We start from the raw sequence: 25152 nt of genomic DNA, 5'->3' as shown, positions 1-25152 counted from the left end.
ATTTAAATCAATCTTCTGAAATAGGCAAACTAGAGGCATCGGTATAGATAATGGGACTGCTAACTATTTGTGGGTGAAGATATCGGATGCACCATTCCAAATGAGTTGTAAGTTGTGAAGGGTTAGGTGGGGAGGACAGGCAGTAGAGAAGTCAAACTATAAAGATAAAGCATCTCTGGAGAGAAAGACAGAGTTAACATTTCGAGTCCAGATGACTCTTCTTCAGAACTAAAGAGAAGTAGAAATGTGGTGAAATATATACCGTTTAAGGGGGGGTGGGACAGATGAAGCTGGAAAGAAGGCCAGTGATAGGTGGAGGCAAAGGAGAGATTGCAAATGATGTCATAAACAAAAGGTCGAAGGGTTGTTGATGGTGGTGATACTGGCTAAAGGAGGTGCTAATGGAGACATTGAGAGTAGGAAGCAGGATGAGCAAGTGACAAATGGCCCTAGTAGGGGTGGGGTGGAGGGAGGGGATGGTTTGGAAGAAAAGATCAAAATAGGCAAAAAGGTGGGGATAAAACAATAAGTGGAAATAAATTTTAAAAATAATAATAGAAATAGGTGGGGGAAAAATTTGTGTATATATAAAAATTAAAAAATAAATACTTGAAAAAGGGGATCAAAAAGAGGTGAGGATGGAGGAGAGAGCTCATGATCTGAAGTTGTTGAACTCAATGTTAAGGAAGGCTGTAGTGTGCCTAATCAGGAGATGAGGTGCTGTTCCTCCAGTTTGCGTTGAGATTCACTGGAACATTGCAGCAGGCCAAGGACGGACATGTGGGCATGAGAGCAGGGTGGTGTGTCGAAATGGCAAGTGACAGGAAGGTCTGGGTCATGTTTGCGGACAGACCGAAGGCGTTTCCCACCTATTTCTATTATTATTTTTAAAATTTATTTCCATTCATTGTTTTATCCCCACCTTCAGCCAATTCGATTCACTCTGTGATGTGAAGAAACTGCTGAAAGCATTGGATACTGCAAAGGCCCTGACAATAGTACTGAAGACTTGTTCACCAGAACTTGCCGTGCCCCAGCCAAACTGTTCCAGTACATCTATCCAGCAATGTGGGAAACTGCCCAGTTAAGTCCTGTACACAAAAAGCAGGACAAATCCAAACTGGCCAATTACTGCCCCATCAGTCAACTCTTGATCATCAGTAAATTAATGGAAAGTGTCATCAAGTACTGCTTAGAAATCAACTGATGCTCAGTTTGGGTTCCGCCAGGGCCACTCAGCTGGTGACCTCATTACAGCCTTGTTTCAAACCTGGACAAAAGGGCTGAGCTCCAGGGGTGAGGTGAGAGTGACTGCCCTTGATATCAAGGTAGCATTTGACCAAGTGTGGCATCAAGGAGCCCTAGCAAAACTGGAGTCGATGGGAATCAGGAGGAAAACTCTCCACTAGTTGGAGTCATACCTAACACAAAGGAAGATGGTTGTGGTTGTCAATCATCTCAGTTTCGGGACATCATTGCAGGAGTTCCTCAGGGTAGTGTTCTTGGCCCAACCACCTTCAGCTGCTTCATCAATGACCTTCCTTCCATCATAAGGTCAGAAGTGGGGATGTTTGCTGATGATTGCACAATGTTAAGCACCATTCACGACTCTTCAGATACTGATGCCGTCCATGTCCAAATGCAGCAAGACCTGGACAATATCCAGGCTTGGGCTGACGTGGCAAGTAACATTTGTGCCACACAAGTGCCAGGCAATGAGCATCTCCAAAAAGAGAGAATATAACCCTTGCCCCTTGACATTCAATGCCATTACCATTGCTGAATCCCCCACTATCAAGATCTTGGGGGTTACCATTGACCAGAAACTGAACTGGATTAACCATATAAATACTGTGGCGACAAAAGCAGGTCATAGGTTAGGAATCCTGTGGTGAGTAACTCACCTCCTGACTCTCTAAAGCCTGTCCACCATCTACAAGGCACAAGTCAGGATTATGGTGCAATACTTTCCATTTGCCTAGATGAGTGCAGCTCTAATAACACTCAAGAAACTCAGTACCAACTAGACGAAGCAACTTGCTTGATTGGTACCTAATTCACTACCTTAATGTTTGCTCACTCCACCAGTGGCGCCATGTGGCTGCAATTTGTACCATCTACAAGATGCTCTCCAGAAACTTTCAAAGATTTCTTCAACAGCACCTCCCAAACCCATGACCTTACTACCAATAAGCCCAACTTCAGTTGGCCCTTGGCAACACCATTACCTCCAAGTCAAATGCCACCCTGATGAGGAAATAAATTGTCATTCCTTCAGCATCCCTGGGTCAAAATCATGGAACTCCCTACGCAACAGCACTGTAGGAGTACCTTTACCACAAGGACTGCAGCAGTTCAACAAGGCAGCTACCTACCAACTTCTCAAGGGAAATTACTGATGGACAGGAAATGCTGACCTTGCCAGTGATGCCCACATCCTGTGAATGAACAAATAAAAATGAATGAATTAGTGAAAATGACCTAAGTAGAAAACAACTGTCATGAGAAAATGTGATCGACAAGCAGATTGGACAGGATGAAGAATGATGGGAAGTATCTAGAGAGGGAAGAAACAAAGAAATCATACAAGTAAACAAAACAGGAGCTCATGTAAATAGAACATGAAACCAGTGCACCAAACCACATTTAAAGAAAAAGCAGGAGAACTAAATCTAATGCAAGTTGAAAATGTGTTTGTCACAAGAGAAATTTGGGGATATTATCCTATTTAATGGAATAGCAGAAATGATAGGCTAAGGAGCAGCAATAACAACAATACACATGGATTGAGATGAATTTAAAATAAAATCAATTTATTTGTGTGCATATGTAAGAATATCTTCTGTATCTATAACAAGTTTTCAGTGATTACGCACTTCATCATTATCTTTATTCAGCATCACTTAATTTTACAGTCATTAAAGCAAATGCAAAGCCTCATATTGGAATCTGTTCTACCATGGAAGACCAACAAATTTCTTTCAGCTCACAGGAGGCGAATGCACTTCAGGAGGTCTGAGCAGCTTGACAGTTACAACCACTCTGACCTATACATGGCAAAAATGGCAGGACAGCAATCATCTGCAAGCACAGGCCTAGCCTTGCAGCAGTCTCCCATGGAGTCTGTCATCACAGAGGGTGCTCAGGTTAAAGAGAAGCCTTCTACTGTCATCAGCCTCATCTCCCTTTCATTATATTGCTGCCTTGTGTCCCAGACAGTTTAGCAGCATTCCCACTGTTGCCACAGTGAAGACTGCCAGCTGCCATCACATTGCGGGTGCTGACTGGCCTTTCCACCTCCTCAGCCTGCCTGCCGTCCCAAATCGGACAGTGATCTCGGAGGAGGGCGATTAATTGATCAGATCCTGATAGATTGCACCTGAAGTGCCGCTGTACCCATGAACAGGGTCAGAATCCGAAAGTGACCCCAATGCTCAAACATTTTCAGCCCTGGATCGGCATGGAGTTCACCTTACAACACCTGGTTCCATTTTTGACATACACAAACCACATCTGGTCATTTTACATGGGCAGTTTTCATTATAAATGAACATAAACATTTATAATTGAAGTGCTTGCAGATATACAACTTTTAATACATACGTATTTGACATATAAGTGACTGAACAGTAAAGTCATGCAAAGGATACTAAAGGGATAAACTTTCACCATCTGCTCTCAGGTTATGGATATATTGAGTCAAATAAAGAAGAAACAACATAGTCAGTGGGAATTCCATCAATGAATCCTTTCACGTTGTAGCTAACAAACCAGCATGGGACATTGGTACCACGATTTGAATCAAGTCTGTAATCTTTCTCGTACACCCTAAAATTAAAATCATCAATAAAATACATGTAAGAAATATACAAACAAATTACAACTATTAAATTATAAGTCAAAAGTGTTACACTATCTTTGCAACATTACCTTGTTACCATAAGTTTATGACCTTTTACAATCATTTTTGCACGAAGTTTGCTTTGATCTAAGCCAGGGCGAATATTATATATCTCAGCATTTACTTCATGGTAAAACTGGCCTGTCAAAATAAAGATAAATTAAGTTGACTGGAACATCACAAGTACAATATGGTGTATTGAATGCAAGGTGCCCATGCAGAATAAAGAAGATTTAGTTTATTCCACCAATGAGGAAGACTTAATGATTCATAAAGGATGAATGAGTTTAGAAGATGTTGCTAGATTTTGTGATTAAACCAAGAATTTCAGGCTTATCATTGTGTAATGCTTTTGCTTGTGCAAGGGCTTTGGCGGTAATTTGATTTAGTATAAAATTAATTTAATAGATAATTAGGTAATTCAATTAAAATCGATTTTAAATAAAGGGTGGGATTAAGAACCACCCCCCACCCCTGCCCCTGAGAGGCAGGTTCAGAAATTGGGGGCGGGGGTGGAATCTGTTTGATCAGGTGTGATGCTGTGAAATAGAGATTCCATTGCCTCCCCGCCTCCCACTGATTTAGTCCAGGCTGGGAAGGCCAGAGAATGGGCCTTCCATTCAGAGGCCAATTGAGGTGCATAAGTGACTATTTAAGAGCCTCATCCCGCTGTCGTTGATATTCAATCAGGGATGGAGAGGGGCAAAGCTGCACAGACCTACTGCCAGGTATATAGGATTGCCAACTGTGATGAAATGTATTCCTGGAGGTTTCATTACATGACATGCCCCACACTCCAGCCATTCATTGGTCAACACATCCATCCTTGTGACATATTGCCTTTCTATGTCAAATGGAAAGCAAAAAGACTCATGGCCCAAATGGATGATGCTGTACTGTCAGCCAAAAGGCCTTCCCGCACTCCAGAACCCGTTTTCAATATTTTTATTTCTGGCAAAGGGAAATGTTCAAAGAAAATGACAAAAAAATTAATGTCCCTATGACTTTTCTCCAGGTTTGCACACAGGAGTGTCCTGGGCATTGATCTTCATTATTGGAGACTCCAGGCCAATCCTGGAGGGTTAGCAACCCTCTGAGCCTGACAGCGGCACCCGTCAGCAGGAATGGAGGTTCTCAGATTAAGACCCACCTCTTTCCTTTAAATTGATCCCTCTTCCCCCCCACCCCCCTTGCTGTGGCTTCCCTGTCTGCTCCCTGTGAATCCACCCCACTCAGCTGTGTCCTAGGCCTTCATCGTCGATCCCTGGTGAAAGGATACACTGCAGTACTGGCAGTGGCCACTGTTCCCAGTGGAACTACCAGTGTTGGAGAGCTGCTAGCTTCTGAATGGCCAATGGCTCATGAAGCTGGAACATATGCCCTCCAGCAGGATATCGGCAGTGGGGGATCAAATTCCTCTCACAGGAACTAGGAAGCCCGATGGCAGGCAGATAGGTACCCAATTGGGATTAAATTCTATTGGGCCGAATTAAATGGCAATGGCGGTGTTGCCAAAGGTTTTCAGTTGGTGACCTCCTCCTATACTTTTAAATCCTGCTCAAAGTTTGGAATAGGTATTTTCCAAAAATGACAGCAGAATAATAATCTCCATTAGTTATGAGTTCCGGAATTGAAACCTCCTTAACCAGGGTGAACTATTCTTTTTGCTATTTATTTCACAAATGAGTGGTCAAACTCATGTGAACATTTGGTTTCTTTTAACTCTATCCAAGGACAAAAACTGAATAGATGGTGTCAAATTTGCAGTCAGTTTCTGCGAAGAATGGAAAATTACTGCTCTTGGAATATATATCCTGCAGTCATTCCTAAATATGGGATAGGAGTCTAATAGTTTTTTGTTGCAAAGGAATGTGTACAAGAACTGCATTGCTTGTTAGTGGTGTTCAGTGTTTACAACAACAACACCAGCAACTTGTATCTATATAGCAAGTTTAATGTAATAAATCATCCTAAGGTGCTTCACAGGGACATTATAAAAAACAACTGACACTGAGCCACATCAGGAGATATGCAGTGGGATTTTCCACACCCGCCCGCTGCCGCGATCTTCCGGTCCCGCCCCAAGTCAATGGGCTTCTGGCTGGGGTGCCGCCTCACCGGCGGTGGGTCTTGCTTGTGACGGGGCAGGAAAATCCCGGCCATTAAGTCAGATAATAAAGCTTGGTCAAAGAGGTAGGTTTTAAAGTATGTCTTAAAAGGTGGAAACCAAGATAGAGATGTGGGAAGGTTTAAGGGGGAAATTCCAGAATTTATGGCCTTGGCAGCTGAAGGCACAGCCACCAATAGTAGAGCATTTAACTGACTAGGCAACTGATGAAGTGAATATTCTACATACCAAGTAATCCATGGGTCATATTTGAAAGCCTGTGGCTGTCAAGTGTATAAAATCCCAGAAAGTCTCTGTGTACAGTATGATTTTTCCTCACCCAATGCAGCACAATAACAAATGTTGCAGCATCTCCCATTGTTAGTGTGAGATTCCTTTCTTTCATGATGGAAATTGAGAAACTAGGAAATAAATGTTAGAGATGATAAATGATACAGTTTGTAAATGTTGATATCCTGAACACTGAATGAACACAAATAAAGCTCTCAAACTTGTCCATTCTAATAATGTATTTTAATAATTTTTATATATTAATAAGCAGACATTCCTTGAAATCTCACTTAATTGGTCTGCTGTAACAATCATTCTTTTGGCCCTTGCTTTCAAGTTGGAATAATCATATATCATCTGAGCAACCAACTCTCAACGCAGTGGCAGGATTGAAGAGCTCCTCTGTCTCAGGTCTCAGCCATTTGTACCTGTCGTTCAGTCTCACTTACCCTTTATTGCAGGCTATTGGACATTCTCCATTTGACCTCTTCCTGCATTCTTCATGCCCTCACTCTGCATCCTGTAGCAACTGAAGCTGCATGTTCAGTATTTTAATGTTAGCTTTACTTTGTTTGAAACCATGCATACTTTGTATAAGACTTCAGAAGTGACTTGGAAAGGGATCTGAAAGAGTAACTGGCAATTACAGTAAATGCATGTGGGAGAAGTGCTAAGGTGAGGAACCCTGCCAACCTGAACAACTGTTCCTGGTGCAGCAGCCTACTAACATCACTCAAGTATGAGAGATACTGGAGCTCAAATCTTAGCAACCTGAACATTGTATTACCGTAGTGGTGGGGTGTGGGGATAAGAACATAAGAACAAAAGAAATAGGAGCAGGAGTAGGCCCCTTGAGCCTGCTCCACTGTTTAATACGGCCATAGCTGATCTTCTGTCTGTTCAACTTTCCTGTCATTCCCCATATCAGGCAGAGTCTTAAATTCTTGCGATTTACAAAATGTTTGGAATTGCATTTGCAGATTGGAATGGTAGCCAATTGAAAATTTTCCCATGTGCTTTTGGATTGTCTAATTGATTAGGATAGGGTTGCCTTTTCCCTTATTTATTGTGTCCTGGGCAATGCAGCTTTGCTTGTTTTCAGATTAGATCTATCCACTTAAGGCACTTAACTGGGCAGTGGTGGGCCTTCCCCAGGATCAAGGAAGTCCCGCCTGCCAAGGGCTGCTGGCCAATCAGAGGCCGGCAGCTCTTCATTGCTCAGCAGTGCCATTGGGTGACTTGTGGTAATGGATCCACCCAAGGCCCAGGATTGCCGAGAAACCCAGCCAACAGAGACTGATGGCGGGTTGGGTTGACCACAAGGTCAGGAGGTCGCTGTCAGCAATGCCTCCCCAACCTTCCCGATGCCGGGTTCCTTGAGCAGGCACTGAGTGCTTTTGAATGGGGGACCCCACCCCGCAAACCCACTTTACAGGCTTCCCGAATGGCAGTCTCCCTTCCTTTAGTTACATCAGTGCAGCATTAATTCCCCACATAAGCACCTCAATTGGTGGTGGGTCGGAGCCTTCCCGCCATGGACTTAATCGAGGCAGATTAATCGGCTCAATTAAATGCCCCCCCAATCACACAACTTGCCACAGCGGAGGGCATTAAATTCCAGCCATATCATTCCCTCTTGGACACTTCACCAAAGTGGACTTTCTCATGGGGACAAGAATGTGATTATGTGCAGCTTTCTTAATTAAAGAAAGCATCTCAGCAGACACAGATATCTGTTTTTGAGGAAGTTACTAGGGTAGCAAATCAGGGAAATCCAGTGGACCTTGTCTATCTGGGCTTTCAGAAAGTTTTGATAAGGAATTTCACACTAGATTACTTCACAAAATAAAATCTTGTGGTATCAGTAGGGATTTGATACGCTGGATTAGAAATCGTCACAAATTCCACAATGTTAGTTAAATAATGTAGGTCTGCCTAGAGGTATGCCTTGAGGTGACCCCTTGGGATTGGCCCTGGGTCTACCTCAGGGCATTGAGGTCGGCGAGCAGGGGGCGGGGCCTGCTCACCAACACGTAAAATGTTGTAGGATGACGTTGGGCAGACCTCCCGATGTCACACCGCGTCATTTCAATTTTCAGGTTGGTGGGGGTGCAGTCGAATCAGCTGTGTGCCTGCCGACCTGTCAACGGCCTATTGAAGCTATTTAAAAACTAATTCAAGTAATTAATGGACCTGTCCGTCCAACCTTAAGGTTGGCGAGCAGGCCGGGAGCCCTGGCGGGCTTCAGAAAAGGCATGAAACCTCATCCACAGGCAGGATGAGGTGTCATGAGGGTTTTAAAAAATTTTATAAAAGTTTGATTAAAAGTGATGGACAGGTCCCAACTCATTTGACAGTGTCAAATGAGGGGGCATATCAGGGAAATGTTATTTTTGTACATTGACCATTTTTAAATTTGGCGCCGATCTCCCTGAGGTAGCACTTAGCCTCACGGAGATGAGTGCACTCTTTTGCGCATGTGCGAAAGAGCGCACTCTCAGCTGAGGGAATCCCCCCGCCCGCACCTGGTGGACATCACGTTGGGCGAGCCTTAATTGGCCCGCCCACGTAAAATGGTGGCACGCCCCCAATTGGGGACACCAATTGGAGGCGCGCCTGTGCCTGCCCGTTCCTGCACTTCCCCCCCGACAGGGGGAAAATTCTTCCCACTGTCTCTATCAATGACCTTGACAGTAGTGTTGGGAGTGTGGCCGATATGTTTGCAGATGACACCAAAATTTGTGCAAGGGTTAAGACAAAGAGAAAAGATTCTATCAAATGCAAAGAGATTTAAATAAGCTATGGAAGCAGACCACACAATAGCAAATCTAGGTAAATGCAGTGACATGCATCTTGGTCAGAACCACACAGTATATACAAATCATTTGTAAAGAACAATACAGGTTGAGGGGGAAAACGCTATTGGTGTTATGGAGCACAGATCATAATAGGTCCATTACCATTGTAGAGAAATGTAGCTAAAGCTGACAGGACATTGGATTGTATTAATAGAACTATGAAGTATAAATCAAAGGACAATTTTGTCATGATATGGGTCACTAGTGAGATTGTATATGGAGTACTGTGCCTAGTTTTGATTCCAAACATGATGAAATAGTGGCCTTGGAAAAGGAGAGCCACAATTTGATTCTTGGCTTAAAGAACATCAGCTATTGAAACAGGCTCAAGGGTTGGTCTATTTGCTTTAACGTAGTGTAGACTTGGAGCTGACCACATAAGGTTTATAAAATCCCTTTTGATAGGTTATTCCAGTTTAACGGGTGAGGGAGATGCGGCTAAATTAAAAAAGAGTGGGAACAGGCCATATGTTAGGCTGCTCTTCTTTTCCAAAAGAGTAGTTAGCCAGTAGAATATGTTGCCAGCTGGTGTGGAGGATATTGACCATTTGAATGCCATGAAGAGTGAGCTGGACCAGATCTTCACTGGGGCAAAGATTGCACCATTTTGAAGCTAATGGCAGGATTTACTGGTCCTGCCCACCAGCAGGGTTTACCAGTGCTGCCTAAGTCAGTGGACTTTTGGCTAGCTTACAGCATTCGCCGTGGCGGGGCCAGAAAGCCCTAGCCTAAAGGTCTTCACAGGTTTGTCCACATGATCTCCTGGACTGAAAAGGATGGAGAGGAATTTTCCTGTGCATTTTTCCCTAATTGGCCTTGGGTTCTTTCTCCTTTGCTTCTCCCAGGCCATTGTATGGCTGCAGGGATAGAGAAAGGGAGAAAGTGTTTAAACATGAAGTGCTGATAATCCTCAGTGTGGGGCAGTCTTGATGGATCACCTGGTCTTTTCTTGTCCATTAATTTTATATGTAAATGTATGTGGTCGAAAGATTTATTAATACAACGATATAAAGAATAAATGCTTAAGCTGTGTCTTGCCAGAAGTGAAAGCACGTCCCACTGCTTAGAAAAAGATGAAAATTAATGTGTAACCAAGTAACTAAGGTAACTCAAAGTACTTAACTGCCGAACATCCCTGCAATATCTTCTGGGTTACATGGAAATAAGTATATTTATTAGGTGCGCCAATTAAAAATATAAGTGGTTTTGCGAGTAATTGATTTTTAAACTTGCATCCTTGTTTTCAAATCCCTCCATGGCCTCACCCCTCCCGATCTCTGTAATCTCTTCCAGACTCACAATCCAAGATATCTGTGCTCCTCTGATCCTGGTCTCTTGAGCATCCCCAATTTTAATCGCTCCACTACTGGTGGCCAGAACTTCAGTTGCTTAGACCCCCAACCCTTGAGTACACTCCCTGTATTCTTTCTTCACCACTTTACCTTGCTTTCCTCCTTTAAGATGCTCCTTAAAACATACTTATTTACCAAGCTTTTGGTCATCTGACCATATCCCCTCATGTGGCACGGTGTTACATATTAAAACCTGGATGTATTGTTCCAATTTTGATAAACCTGTGTCTAGCATGTCTGTGTAGTGCCAAGTTTAATATATTTCTAAAAGAATACTTTTAAAAAACATTTATTGAATTCTAAATTCAATTATTAGCAGTAGATAGTTTGATGACTTGGGAAATGCTGAAAAAATTCTTTAAGCAATTTTATTGGTTGGTTTTGTGATATATCTTGGTTCATGGGCATTATATCTGAAAGTGTGGCTTCGAGGCATCAGGTCTCAATAATGTCATACCTTTACAGAGTTACATTTCTAAGGCACAAAAAAAATCATGATTGCTTCAAACACTATTTATTTGCTAAGTTACCAATCAAGTATTTGAATGATTAAATACAAATGAACAAAAACAGTTCTCTTCACTTGGCCAGTGGTTAATGGCAAAAGCGAGGAATGTGTAAACAACAGAAATTGAAGGAAGCATTTCCTTACCACGCTACAACTGATAACCAGCAAGTACCACAAAATGGACTGATCAAGCAATTTTCTTAATTGTGTTTTTTGCTAACCTCCCTGTATCATGAGCTAACAGCTAATAATTCAACTGATAACATTATATAATTTTGAATGTAGTTATTAAGTCTTTAGAAAAATAACGGAACTCACAAAAACTTGCCTCCAAATACTTTCTTCCCCACTTCCACCAATAGTATGATCATTGCACTTGTCTCTAAGGGCAACCTCTTCCATTACCAACCACCATCCCTCCCCCAACCTTTTCTTCATGCTCCCTGTGTTAAAGTTTCAATGTAGCGACACATAAAACTCCCTTCATCGCATAACCAATTACAATTTTGAGGAATCATGACACAACTAGGACTTCCGTGAATATGTAATAGAATACGCATCTTTCCATCTCCAGATGGCACTCTGTTTCCTGCTTCTACTGGCATTCTCATTTTCACTCATTGGCATATATTCTTTCTCTACCATTCTGGCTCTGGCAGCCATTGGTTCTGCTTCTTCTGCTCATGGAGCTACCAGGCCCATTACTTAACACTGCAGCAAATGAGGTGACAATGCATTGAAATCAGAGCTTCCTTCACATATTTGACTTGATAAAGAATCTCTTACACTCGAATAGCAGCTTATCACTTTTCTCAGATGCACCTCAAAATATGATTAAGATTTGTTTACAAAAACTTACTCTTTGCATATCTTGGTGCACTGTGGTGTATTTGATGTCTCCAGGAATTTACTGAAAAATAAATTAAAACACATAACTACTTATAACAATTTTAAAAAATGTGTCTAGCATGTGTCCATAGAATATTGTTGGATCCAACTGTAGTAAAATTTTTAAAGAACTATGTGCCTTGTAAAAGTATATAATTTTTGTTTGTAGTGTCTAGCCTGTTGCTTACTCCGCATGGTATGCAAGAGGAAGAGAAAGTATAAAACTTACAGGAGACACATGCAGAGAGAAAGGGTGAGAAAGCACAAGAGGGATATATTAGATATATAATGATAACTTTGATTTATATAAAAAAACAGGTCAGGATTTTTCAGGCTCCCCTTGGCCTTGCTGGGACTGAAGAACTGCTGGCCTTCTGATTGGCCAACAGCTCTTGGAGGCAGGACATCTACCTCAGAGAGATGCAAACTACGACTTCAGCCAACTAGGGTTGTGGCTTCCAAGACCAGAGACTTGCTCCTGACTTTCCAGCCAGTGGACCATGTTAAATCCTGGCCCATGATTCAGCAGTTAAGCTGCTTTACTGACCATGGATCTGGACTGAACTGTAATTGACATCAATTCAAAACAATCAACAGGCAGAATGTCTGCTTTAATGAGGCAGTATGTCTACTAAATTGAGTCCATTACAGCCCTGTTATCACCAATTTCAGCCAGTTAAAATCAACAACAATGAGAGACAGAAGATGGGATTTTCTGGCCCCGTCATGGTGGGGCCTGCCATGGGAGATTTGGTGGCTCAGCCAAAAGTCCATTGACTTTCAGCGGGACCGGACGATTCTGGCTGTGGGCAGGGCTGGAAACTCCCGCTTAGAATTAGAGCTTAGTCTAGTGAGGCATAACAGCTAAAGTGCTTTGTGATGCAAAGAATATGGTAGAAACAATGGAAAACATATACTGACCACAAAATTAACAGAAAGTATAGAAACAGTTGAAGGAAGGTGGAGACCCAGATTTTCACCACCACGACAGCCTCAGGAAAGAGAGTTAGTCTTTTCCCAATTAGCAGGCTTCCCTCAGCTGCAGTAAAAACAGAAAATGCTCGAAAAACTCAACAGGTCTAGCAACATCTGCAGAGAGAAACAGAGTTAATGTTTTTATTCTCTATGACTTCTTCAGAGCTGTAGGGAGGTAGAAATATGATGTATTTTATGCTGTTGAAGGTGGGGGGGTGGTGATGGTTGGAGCAGGTGGAGCAAAATAGAAGGTCAGGGATAGGTTGGAGAGCAGGAAAGGTTAAATAACAAGGATGTCATGGACACAAGACAAAGGGAGTGGTAATGATAGAGCAGGTGCAGGGTCTTATTAGTTGCGCCCATGTTGCCATAAAGGCCCCAGCTCAACATGCGAATACCTTTGTCAACCAGAAGTTCTTCCACTCAATATACAGATGGTTTGTGGCCACAACAAGGTCTTCCTTCATGTGTGTACAAGATTCCCTGGTAGCTGCCATGATTCCTTCACACTAAGGAGTTCCCAACCCCCTCAGCTATTTCCAGTGCCAATACATATCCCTCGTTGGCTTCTAGGGGGTAAGGGCTACAGCTTAAGAACTTGGATAATGACGGTCTTTAGAAGCCCACAAACTGAGGCACAGCGCAGCTACAATAGCAGCCATGTGCTCACCAGGAGTGTCATCTAGCAGGCCATTGGCATTTTAAAGATGCGTGCCAAGTGCCTTGATTGCTCAGGTGGAGCTCTGCAATATGCCCCTACATGGGTATCAAGAATAGCAGTGGTGTGCTGCATGTTGCACAACATTGCACAGTGAAGGGGCATACCAATCGATGATGATGACACCATGCTCCAACCTCTGAGGAGGAGGAAGATGAGGCTGTCGATAGCAGAGCAGCTGGGAGAGATGGCCATATAGCCTCGGCTGGATCTGTTTGTGGGAAATCATCGCTTTGTGCAAAATAGATTCTCATAAGGTCCTCTGATATCACAATTGCCATCAACCTATCTCTGGTGACATACTTCCACCTAAAGAACCTTATACATTGGCTCCACAATTACTCAAGGGATTGCCCATCCCCCGTAAGGGAGAGAATAATCATTGAGTTGGACTCAGTCACATTCATCTTGCTGAAATCCTCACCATCAAAACAATGGGCCTCATCACATTGCAAACACGAATGCTGAAGGAGGTCCCCAACCTGTCATTCACAAACTGGCCCCCTCACAAGAATATTAACGACTGTAAATGAGGGGCCATAATGCTGAGAGTGACATGACATCAGACTTCAAGCCATGTACATGCTGATAGGATTGTATGTTGTAGCATACATGTAGATAAGATATCTCACGTATGAGGAACCCATAACTATGCATGCAAACAAACAGCTCTTCGAAAGAACTTGGGCACCATTCATTCTGGCCAATGGTCCAGTTCCTGACGTGGGCACCACATGCAATGTTCCTGGCTTCCATATACCTCTGCTTACTGGATAAAGCACATCTTGTGACACCTGGAACGCAAATGCAGTGGGCAGGGCAGATGATCAATAGTAGCTACACGATACACGGCCTCTTGAGCTGTGATGCGTACACTAGGCCAATGTGCAACACTGCAGTGCAGATGAATATCTTGCACCCAGCACTCATGCTTGAGATGTACCTGCTGCCCAGGATCTGTTCGTGAAGTCTGATCATTGAACCTCCCTTAAGGTCAAGCTTGGATGAACAATGAAAGATACAAGGTGCATCTCAGTACTTGAGCTTTTGACCTCTGGAATCTTATGTGATACAGCAGAGAAGAAGCCCTTCAAAGCATTACAAATTAGCCATCAATCTTGATCCTGTTGACGGCACGTCAAGATGGACCTCTGCATGCCGACCTCATTACTACTGGGAAGAACTACCTTCATAATGTTGCCATTCTTTTTGAGTTCTCTAGTGTACAAACACACACCAAGTCATGTACAAGAGTAAGTAAATATATTCAAGAAGTGCTCAAATGTGCTATATACAATGTGCAAAGTATAACCATGGTGAACCCATTAGTGCTCTAGGCGAGACGGTGCCCTTTACTCTCACACACTCCTACGAAGTACCTCCCGTGTTGCCTCAGAGGAGGTGGAGGCAGGCTGTTCACTTCTCTGTCTAAACGGCAATGAGGAGCAAGGTGGCCATCTGTTGGGGACCTCCTTCGGACTGCACCTCTGCATCTCTGCATAGGCAGCTGTGGTCACTGGCACATGTGCAGCAGACGAGGGCTCTGACAGATGGGCTGGGGATGTGGAAGAAGATCAGGATGCTGAAAAACTCCAGGTACCTTCACCCTCCTCAGTTACCTCCACCGCCTTGTGTTGGCTTTCAGGTGGGGTTAATGGGGCTGGCTACTGGTGCCTGGCAGTCGTCCATTCCAGCAACCTCCGTGCCATCAGTGCGACCGTCCCGTTAAGGGTACACAGCTCCTCATGTACTCTGAGGATGCCAGCGCTCATACAGTGGATTGATCCAGGCTACTGAGGGAGGCTTGCATACTTTCCTGGCCAAGATGCTGCTCTTGCACCCACTCTGAGTTCTGCTGCATGTGTGTCTCCATGACAGTGGCCATATGACACATTCGGAGCTCATGTGGTAAGACCCGGCACAATGTGGAGCTCATGACGGCGAGGGACTCCACCATTCACAGTCCAAGAGCTCCCACAGCCTCAGGAAACTCAGCCAGATGTCCACACATCTGCTGCTGATTACCTAAATATTGTGCCAAAAAGGTGACTCCTGAGGTTCCACATGCCTGCCCACTAGAGCATCATCGTGACTTTTCTCCCTCCTCTGAGGAGGATGGTGCACAGATGTCTCTGACTCCTCCTCCTGCACTCCGGTGTGGTGAGTTTCATTGATGCATGCCATTGTCTTAAGCATGATTGCACTGCCCTTATGATGCAACACCATCATTGCATGCTCTCATGCCAGCATCCCATTGTGCTCAATGAACTGATACCATGACCTCCATCATTACGACCATGTGCCAAGATGATTTCAACACCGCCTTTATCACCTGCTAAAGGCAATTCACCATCACCAACAGACAGCTGCTCAGGCACCCTGGTAACCTCCTGGCTATCTGTTCCACGGGATGGATGCTTCTCAGCCAGGCTGACCCACCCCCAGTCCAGGCTATCTCCACGGCATTTGACACTCTTCTGGTCTGCAACAACAACATGAACTTACGTTAGCCTGATATATAGTGCATGGAGGGATATTGCTCTTCATTGTATCTTTGCATCACAGTGCTCATTCATATGTGTGCTGTGCCCACCTATATGAGCTGCATACACTACAAGACTCAATGCTGAAGCAGAGGTATGTGCCATATCTCACACCTTAGCTGCAGCATGCAACTATGACCCTTCCCTTAAAGCTCTGTGTGGATCAGTCAAGTTACTCACCTTGCTGGGATGTAGCAGATCACTGATCCTTTTCCTGCTCTAAATCCATGAGTGCTGATGGTCTTCTGCTGCACTCACTGCAGCCACTATTTGAATCCAGGCTTTCTTGGTTGCTGTAGGTGCATTACAGCAGTCAGCAAGTCTTCTGGACCTCTTCCATCAGAACTTGAAGGTCCTGGTGAGAAAAGTGTGGGGCAGCTAGACCCATCCCTTCCCCTATGTTTCCTGTGTGACATTCTATGAATAAAAATGTGAGGCGAAAAGGGTGTGAACCAGGTTACAATGGTCTCATTCATTTTTGTGTTTACATGCACTAACCATTTTCGCTAAATCATCAATGATTACTGGTAAGGTTTGGTGGAGAAAATGGCTCTGCGCAAATCGGCTGTGTATGCTATGCTCTGCGACTACTGACAGCCCTACTGGTTCCTTCCTCTTAGTCACACTGTTATGCCATGGCAGTGTGTAGTTGTGAGGGACCTGGTCAAGGGTCAAATGTGTTGGTACATCCTGATAGATGAGTGGCAAGAGAGCAAGTGGATAGGATAATGAGCATGGCACTGTTCACCCACTGAGTCTTGGCAACTACCACATAACTGCATAATATCTGTGCAGGATAGTGGTGGCAAGACAGTGCCACCTCCATAGCTGTATCTTGAGAATCCACTCCATGCTTTCAATGGTTCAGTACAGTACACTTTGATTAGGCAGCAACAATGACAATTCTCCCAGAGGGAAAGCCGATGATGGGCCATACGTTCCAGTGTCAGCTAACAGTTGGACAACATTTACAACTTTGACATTCACTTGACAAGGGGATGACATGTCCTCCGAGGTACAGGGACTTCACCATTGATGACCTACCTCTCAAATGGGCTTCCTGAAGGCCCGTTTTTATCTGTGCCCGAGGTGCCCAACATGAGCCAGATCTGCTTTCCAGCCCTCACTACTTCCTGGCCCACCCATCCCAGCTTTTATTTGAACCTGCCCAGCCACCCCTCCCCCCACCCAACCCCGACTGAAAAATAGAAGTTCGGACAGCTATTTTAAAGATTGGGTTCGCAGAGCTGGGAGTTCTTCGGTCTCAGCGCACCTGACCTTGAAGTCAAAATCCGGACTGGACACTCATATTTTTCTATTTTTTTTTGATGGCCTACAGCACAGGATATCGACATTCCCACCTAATAATACGACTGTGTTTTTCATAGCATAATGTTTTTTTCATTATAAAACACTGTATTTGTCTCTAAGGAGCAATTTCATGGACAATCAACTATATTCCTTCAATACAATTAAAACTCTTAGCTGCCTTTGATGGTCATATGAAGAATCCCAATTTGTTCAGAATGTAATTCATTTGTAGAATTTGATTTTTTTTGAAGGTTATTTGTTTCAATGCAGTTACTTTTATCTTTAGGACTGTAGTGATCTTTAATTAACAATTAATTGAAAGATGATGTCTGTGTGTTAGCAAAACATATAGCTTTTTAAATCAAACCTGTTGACTGATATACAAGGTGAACTTCAATTGCAAAATCAAGGCTCATCTAAGGGTAGTTTTATTCAAACATTACCATCTTCTGACAGTTTGTCAGCCACAAAGCTGTCTTTCTTATTTTCCTCTGGTTTTGTGACAACCATTGATGTTAATGGTGTTACAAAGCTGTACTTGAGTATAAGTTCCAGGATTCAGTCCATTAGGTTTTTCTTTTCATTGGTCTCTGCGGAAACCCTGAATATAACAATTGGTAGTAATTAATTTTGTAACATATTGTTATCCAATGCTGTAAATATCTGTGCTGTCATTTAATTAATTTTCCTGCATTCATGTTTAACTGTTTACGTGCTATTCCTTTACAAGTAATCAAAACCGATAATTAAGCTAGAATGATTATTTAGCCATTTTGCACTAGTGACAGCTATAGTTAGTAAAACTAAAGGATAATGAAGAGTTAATAGCAAAGCATTAACCTATCTTTCAGGTGCTGGTGGATCGGATATGATACCAATCACTGCTTATACATAAACTAGTTTTTTGTATTTCAACCTTGCAGACAGAAAACTTGCTACTTTACCGCTTTTCTAAGAGCTGTTGTATGGTCAAATAAGCCCACAGTTGCTCAGTGAAATCACCAAAAATGTATTGCTGCTGTTGAGTAACATTTTCAACTTCTGATACCTTCACTTCAGCTTTTAGAGTTAGGTGTTCATTGGCCTGTTGGAAAATTAAGGAGATTGGTTGAACCTTCTGTTAAAATATCAGGAAAGTACATGACACTTTGTTGACATTAGCTCACAATTTGCAGTTAACTATGTTTTAAAGATACTGTTAATTTGTAACATTTTCACAATTAATTGTTAGGCATAAAGCACTTATTTTCATTTCTCTGAAAAACAAAATTTGATAGGATTTATACAATATACAATGTGAACAGATAGTACTTAATTATCAAATCCTGGATTGAGATGATTGGCCCCCAACAACAACAACTATCTTCTTTTGCTCTTTTTTGCTAGGTATGACTCCAACCAGTGGAAAGTCTTCCCCAATCTCCACTGATTTCAATTTCGACAGGGCTCTTGGATGCCACATTCGGTCAAATGCCTTGATGTCAAGGGCAGTCACTCTCACCTCACCCCTGTAATTCAGCTCTTTTATCCATGTTTGTACCAAGGTAATGAGGTCTTAAGCCAACTTGCCTTGCAGAACCCAAACTAAGCACTGGTGAGCAGGTTATTGCTGAGTAAATGCTGCTTGATAGCACTGGTGATGACACCATCCATTACTTTGCTGATGATGCGGTAGTGGGCTGGGTTGGATTTTGTCCTGCTTTTTGTGGACAGGACATAACTTGAGCAATTTCTCACATTGTCAGGTGGATGCCAGTGTTGAAGCTGTCCTGGGACAGCCTGACGACAGGCACGGCTAGTTCTGGAGTGCAAATCTTCAGTACTACAGCTAGGATGTTGTCAGGACCCTTAGTCTTCGCTATTTCCAGTGTATTCAGCCATATCTCGATATCATGTTGAGTGAACCACACTGGCTAAAGATGGCTGAAAATGCTTCAGCCTTGTCTTTTACACTGACATGCTGGCCTCCACCATCACTGAGCATGGATATGTTTGTAGGCCCTCCTCCTCTAGTTAGTTGTCTAATCACCCATCACCATTCATAACTGTATGTCGCAGGACTGCAGAACTTTGATCTGATCCATTAGTGTAGGATCACTTATCTCGGTCAGTAACGCACTGCTTCTGCTATTTATCATGTATGTGTTGCAGCTTCACCAGGTTGACACCTCATTTTTAGCAGCCTGGTGCTGCTTCTGACATGTTCTGCTACACTTTGAGTTTTCAAGGAGATGCTTGTTCGCCAGCACCTTCCAAACCCACAACCTGTACCAGTTAGAAGGGGACATGGGCAGCAGGAGCAAGGGAACATCACCACCTGCAAACCATCCACACATGGAAATATATTACCATTCCCCCATCATTATTGGATCAATATCCTGAAGCTCCCTATATCTCTGGGTGCACCTAAGCTACACAGACTGCAGCAGTTCAAGAAGATGGCTCACCATCATTTTCTCAAGGGCAATTGGGATGGGAAAGAAATGCTGGCCTTGCCAGCAATGTCCACAAACAAACAAATAAATAAATAAACATACAAACAAATAAATAGATAGAGATAACTAGATAAATCAATAAAACAAGACTGGATGCTTTGGGAGCAGATGATACACATTCCCATGAGGAGAAAACCAAGCAGTTCCAAATCTGGAACTCCTTGAATGGCTAAAGAGATAGAGATTAAAATGGAACAGAAATAGGAAGCTTAAGATAAATGCCAGGCTGCTAATTCAGAATAAAAGTAAGCTGAATATGAAAAGTGCAGTGAAGAACTGAAAAAAGAAATAATATGGGCAAACAGTGGCAGCAATGTGTACCATTTACAAGATGCACTGCAGCAACTCACCAAGACTCCTTCGACAGCATCTTCCAAATCTGCAACCTCTACCACCTAGAAGGACAGGAGCAAATGCATGGGAACACCACCACCTCCAAGCTACCCTCCAAGCCACACACCACCCTGATTTGGAACTATATCACTGTTCCTTCACTGTCACTGGGTTAAAATCCTGGAATTGCCTCCCTAACATCATTGTGGGTGTACCTAAACCACATGGTCTGTAGCAGTTCAGGAAGGCAGCTCACCACCATCTTCTCAAGAGCAATTAGGGATGGCCAACAAATGCTGGCCTAGCTAGTGATGCCCACATCCTGTGAAAGAATAAAAAGATGAGTATATGAGAACAGAGTAGTGCATAACGTAAAAGGGAACCCAAACATATAAATAGTAATAGGGTGGTGATGATTAGGGACCAAAAGATCTTCTTATGGAGGCAGAGGGCATGGCATGGGTACTAAATGAATACTTTACATCTGGCTTTACTGAAGAAAAGGATGCTGCCAATGTCACATTATAGGAGGAGGTAGAAGAGAAATTAGAGAGCATAAAAATATCGAAGAGGGATTTAAAAGATTGGCAGCGCTCGAAGTAAAAGAGTCACCTAGTCTAGACTGGATGCATGTTAGGTTGCTGAGGGAAGCAAGCATGGAAATTGTGGGAGTTCTAATCTTCCTTAGATATGGGAGTGGTGCCATTTGATTACTTATTGCAGCTTTCCCATTGATGATGGTTCACACATGGAGACTACCAGAGGGTTTTGGGTGCTAGCCTGGAGAGTATCAGATGCCACTGTGGATTCATTGTTCAGGAGTTGTTCTTTCCAGTGTTGATGGACGGCAATGTCATTCTTCAGAAGAAAAACACCATCCTGTGAGCCAAGGGGATTTTGTTCTTTTGACCTTGGTCTATAGATAGCCCTGCTGGCTTCAAAAGCAGTTTGCATGTCATGATAGTCACCATTTTATTGGATCTCTCGGGCTTTATTTTCTCACCACCTGTCCTTAACCTTTGGATTTGTTTTTGGGCATCAGCCTTGAGCTGTTGGAATGTTGCCTTCTTGACTTGCGATCTTTGGTTGTTCTGCTAGGCAATGAAGGCCACATTTGAGCAGCATTTTCATTGAACCTATTGGTCTGGGCACAGGAATCTAGTACAACTGACTTTATTTGATCGCACTGAACTGCAATTGAGTTGGATGTGTGAAGATTTTCCAGATTGATTTGTGAGCTACACCTGGAATTCCTCTCTTCGGTTGGGCTGCATTCAGGTTGAGATATTGACCTTCTTCCTCTTTTGGGCTGTGATGTATTGGTGCCGCGCTCAATGCTTCCAGCCCAGGACTGCTACAAGGAAGACATGGCCCCGAAAGGCAAGAAGACTGCAGCCCTTGAGCACCTTATGGACGCCGTGGAGGCCTGCTATGATGTCCTCTACCCCCGCTCTGGCCGCAGGAGGGAAGCTACATTATCACTCGGGCTTGGTAATCAGTGGTGATCAATGCCAATGTTGCTCAGAAGAGGTTGGCAGATACAGGATGAATGATCTCATCCGTGCAGCTAGAGTATAACAACTCACACACTCAAGCCCATCACACATTCACTGGCATCTCACTCACTGCCAGATCAAGGGACATCAACACTCTCACACACAAAGCCTCACATGTCAATCTGGCCTCATCTCCTCTAGAGACTGCCTCCTCAGACTCATCATCTTGAGGCCACTTGCACAGATCACTATGTGCCCCCACACACACCCTGGGATACCCACCTTCCCCAGTACAGCTCTCATCCTGCAGCCTCTTCCCTTGCCTGAGGCAACTTCGCCCTCTTCCCCAAGCAAGACCTTGCCCTGCATACGTTGAAAAGCCACCCAAATATGGCTGATCTGGTAGGTAGAGACCTCCCCGTGAGCCCTCCTAAAAGTGAATTGATGTTGTCTGTGAAGCCTGCCACTGATGACTGCGAGCGCTGACCGAAGCAAGGTAGGCAAACAAGCCTTGAAGTCCCAAGCAAAATGCAGCCCATCCAAGTTAACGCCTTCCCGATGTCCGATGGCGGGGAACGCGGCCCGCCATTGGCGGGCAGAGCTGACGACCGCAAACTGGTTTCACAACGTCATGAAACCAATTTTTGGCCTTCTCGTCATATTGTCCGCTCATGCCACCGAACGCGCCCGATGCCGGCGGGTAAGGAAAATCCCGGCCATAGTTCCAAGTCAGGATGGCGTGTGACTTGGAGGGGAAATTCCACGTGATGGTATTGTCATGCGCCTGCTGCCTGCCCTTGTCCTTCTAGGTGGTGGAGGTTACGGTTTGGACGATGCCATTGAAGGAGCCTTGGTAAACTGCTGTAGAGAAAATGAAAAAAAATGATGGGCTATGTAGAAAAGCAAGGGAGTGGGATTAATTGGATAGCTCTTTCAAAGAGCCATCACAGGCTCGATGGGGCAAATGGTCTTCTGTGCAGTGTCATTCTATGATTCTAGGAGATTTTTGTATGGAAATTTTTAGGACCATCCTACAGATCCCAGTGAAGTTAATAGAAACAGAATCCATGATAATATCATTTAAAAGGGAAGTAGATAAATAATTGTAAGAAAATAATTTTGGAAAGGTATAAGAAAATGGGAGTGAAATAAATTTAAGTGGATAGTCCTTTAAAAGAGTTGGCATAGGCACAATGGGCTAAATAACTTAATATTGCACTGCATTACTGTGGTCTATGATTCATCAAAAATGTAAATAAACAAATTGGAATAACTGATAGAGAGTACTTACAGATTGAGCAAAGACCTCTGCTATGAGTAAATCCAGATTACTGTCTGAAATCTTGCCAGCCACGACAATTTCAGACCCATCATAATACTGTTTAAAACTGGCCTGAGTTAATTCTGAAATGGCATTATCTGGATATTGCAATTCAATATCTAAAAGTAAGGGATTTGCCACCTCATCATAAAAACCCTGTGAAAAAGAAAAAAAAAATAAAGAATTTGACAACTTTCTAAGTTACCATAATATTGATGAGTCTTTAGTGTGGAAACTCCTATTGAAACACAAACTGAGATTGCAAGACCATTTACCCTGATATTAAGGATTTCTAAGATTTCCTACTCAGTTGCAGCTGACAGTATGCAAACTGCTATGAAACCCAGAAAACCTGGTTTCAAATTTGAAAGAGGATGGCAAACCTGTAGAAAGATGCCAATGTAAGACTATGCAATGGCTTCTCATAGGAAACTGCCCCAAGTACATGTCACAAAATCTTTCCCTGTACTTGTATTAATCAACAACTGCTGTCCCATTCAAAGCATTCTCCCAACCTTACAAGCACTTTGAATGCTTACCATATACAAATACAAGCTGTAACTTATAAGTGAAACTGCTGCCTTACTGAAATGTTATAAATGACTTTATGCAGCACATCCTTCCCATCCAATTATGTGCAACATTGAAGTCAAAAAGTTCTAAAACGTTAGTATGCAGGTGCAGATATGCAACAAGTTATTAGGAAGGCAAATGGGAATGTGGGCATTTATTGAAAAGTATAACAGTAGGGAAGTGTCACTACAGTTGTACAGGGCCTTAGGGAGACTGCATCAGGAGTACTGCATACAGTTCCTTACTTAAGAAAGGATATAATTGTATTTGAAGAAGCTTAGAGAAGGCTCACTCGACTGTTTCCTGGGATAAGAGGTTAGCTTATGAAGTAAAGGTTGAACAGGTTGAGCCTATACCCATTACAGTTTAGAAAAATAAGAGGTGACCTTATTGAAACATATAAGATCCTGAGTGGACTTGGCAGGATGGATACTGGGAGGAAGTTTCCCCTTTTGGGGAAGTGGAGAGCTCGGGGACACAGTTTAAAAATTAAGAGTCTTCCATTTAAGAATGAGATGAGGCGAATTCTTTTCTTTCAGAGGGTTGTTAGTCTGTGAAATTCTCTTCCCTAGAGAGCAGTAGAGCAGGGTCATTGAATATATTCAAAGCTGACTGAGATAGATTTTTGATCGACAAGGGGGTCATGGGTTATGGGGGAAGACAGGAAAGTGGAGTTGAGGTCACAATCAGATCATCCATGATCTTATCAAATGGAGGAGCAGGCTTGAACGCCAAACAGCCTACTCCTGCTCCTAATTCTTGCGTTCTTGTAAATATCAATAGCAAGCAAAATCGGGTGGCTATAAACTGGGTGTCCATGCTGAACTCATCTTGTTCCTGCCTGGGGTGTTGGATTAAAACCTAGGTGGATTTTTCTCAGAGATGCTCCCACTCCACCACTATAACTTTACTGGAAATGTGGTTGTAACCCAGTTCACTAGTGTCAACAGGCATTTGGCAGCACTCACGTTGAAGTTACAGCAGCAATGGGGAGCATCTGAGGAAATTCTGAGCCATACAAAGTGAGCCAACATCTGTAAATATTTAATAACCATTTTACCTGAAGCTGTAAGGGAGCATCTGAATCCTCATAAATTCTCCGTGCTATTCCATTATTCTCCAGTGCCATTTTCTTGAGAAAACTGTACTTAACATCATAACCAAAGCCAAGGCAGTACACGTTGTACCTGCCATTGGTGGCATTTTTAACATTCTGCTGGATTTTTGTTGGGTTTGATTCTCCGTAATAAAAATAAGCAAATATAATTTATTTTGGAACTGCTCATTTGGAGAACTCAGTTCTTAGATGAATGTGCTACAAATCTGAGGTAAAATAAATGACTATTCAGGAATTTCTATTTTTCACAGACCCGTTAAAGGGTTCTATCAGGACAGGGAGAAGGTTTGACTTGGGTTACATTAGCAGTAGTTTAGGTCCCATTATAAAATGACTAAGACATTCGTTGCAGTACTCTTATCACT

The 25152-nt window shown here is 43.1% G+C and overlaps 2 protein-coding genes across 2 annotated transcripts; both read right to left on the bottom strand.

Moving 5' to 3' along the window:
• Positions 1-2788: 2788 nt before the first annotated feature.
• LOC144681449 (inter-alpha-trypsin inhibitor heavy chain H3-like) lies at positions 2789-17962 on the bottom strand. Its single transcript, XM_078543035.1, has 6 exons — positions 17896-17962; positions 15843-16080; positions 11877-11927; positions 6258-6430; positions 3931-4042; positions 2789-3828 (listed from the first exon to the last, which is right to left on the bottom strand). Exons 1-6 carry the CDS (start codon positions 17960-17962, stop codon positions 3684-3686), a joined length of 786 nt encoding a protein of 261 aa, XP_078399161.1. The 3' UTR covers positions 2789-3683.
• LOC144681616 (inter-alpha-trypsin inhibitor heavy chain H3-like) lies at positions 17896-24912 on the bottom strand. Its single transcript, XM_078543379.1, has 4 exons — positions 24731-24912; positions 23068-23253; positions 18397-18536; positions 17896-18053 (listed from the first exon to the last, which is right to left on the bottom strand). Exons 1-4 carry the CDS (start codon positions 24797-24799, stop codon positions 18011-18013), a joined length of 438 nt encoding a protein of 145 aa, XP_078399505.1. The 5' UTR covers positions 24800-24912; the 3' UTR covers positions 17896-18010.
• Positions 24913-25152: the final 240 nt, after the last annotated feature.

This window comes from Cetorhinus maximus, chromosome 6, assembly GCF_964194155.1.
Source record: "Cetorhinus maximus chromosome 6, sCetMax3.hap1.1, whole genome shotgun sequence".
Lineage (NCBI taxonomy): Eukaryota > Metazoa > Chordata > Chondrichthyes > Lamniformes > Cetorhinidae > Cetorhinus > Cetorhinus maximus.
This window is presented reverse-complemented; position numbering and strand designations above follow the sequence as displayed.

What these genes read in the sequence shown, in the direction of transcription:
- LOC144681449 (XM_078543035.1), bottom strand. Translation starts at nt 17,962, where the DNA reads ATGGTTGTCACAAAACCAGAGGAAAATAAGAAAGACAGCTTTGTGGCT. An exon ending in TTGAGCACAATGGGATGCTG is followed by an intron (nt 11,928 to 15,842) that starts GCATGAGAGCAT and finishes TTTATTTTTCAG; the next exon opens with TAAATTCCTGGAGACATCAA. An exon ending in TATGACCCATGGATTACTTG is followed by an intron (nt 4,043 to 6,257) that starts GTATGTAGAATA and finishes TTATTTTGACAG; the next exon opens with GCCAGTTTTACCATGAAGTA.
- LOC144681616 (XM_078543379.1), bottom strand. Translation starts at nt 24,799, where the DNA reads ATGGCACTGGAGAATAATGGAATAGCACGGAGAATTTATGAGGATTCA. An exon ending in CAGAGGTCTTTGCTCAATCT is followed by an intron (nt 18,537 to 23,067) that starts GTAAGTACTCTC and finishes ATTTTCCAACAG; the next exon opens with GCCAATGAACACCTAACTCT. An exon ending in CAACAGCTCTTAGAAAAGCG is followed by an intron (nt 18,054 to 18,396) that starts GTAAAGTAGCAA and finishes TGTTATATTCAG; the next exon opens with GGTTTCCGCAGAGACCAATG.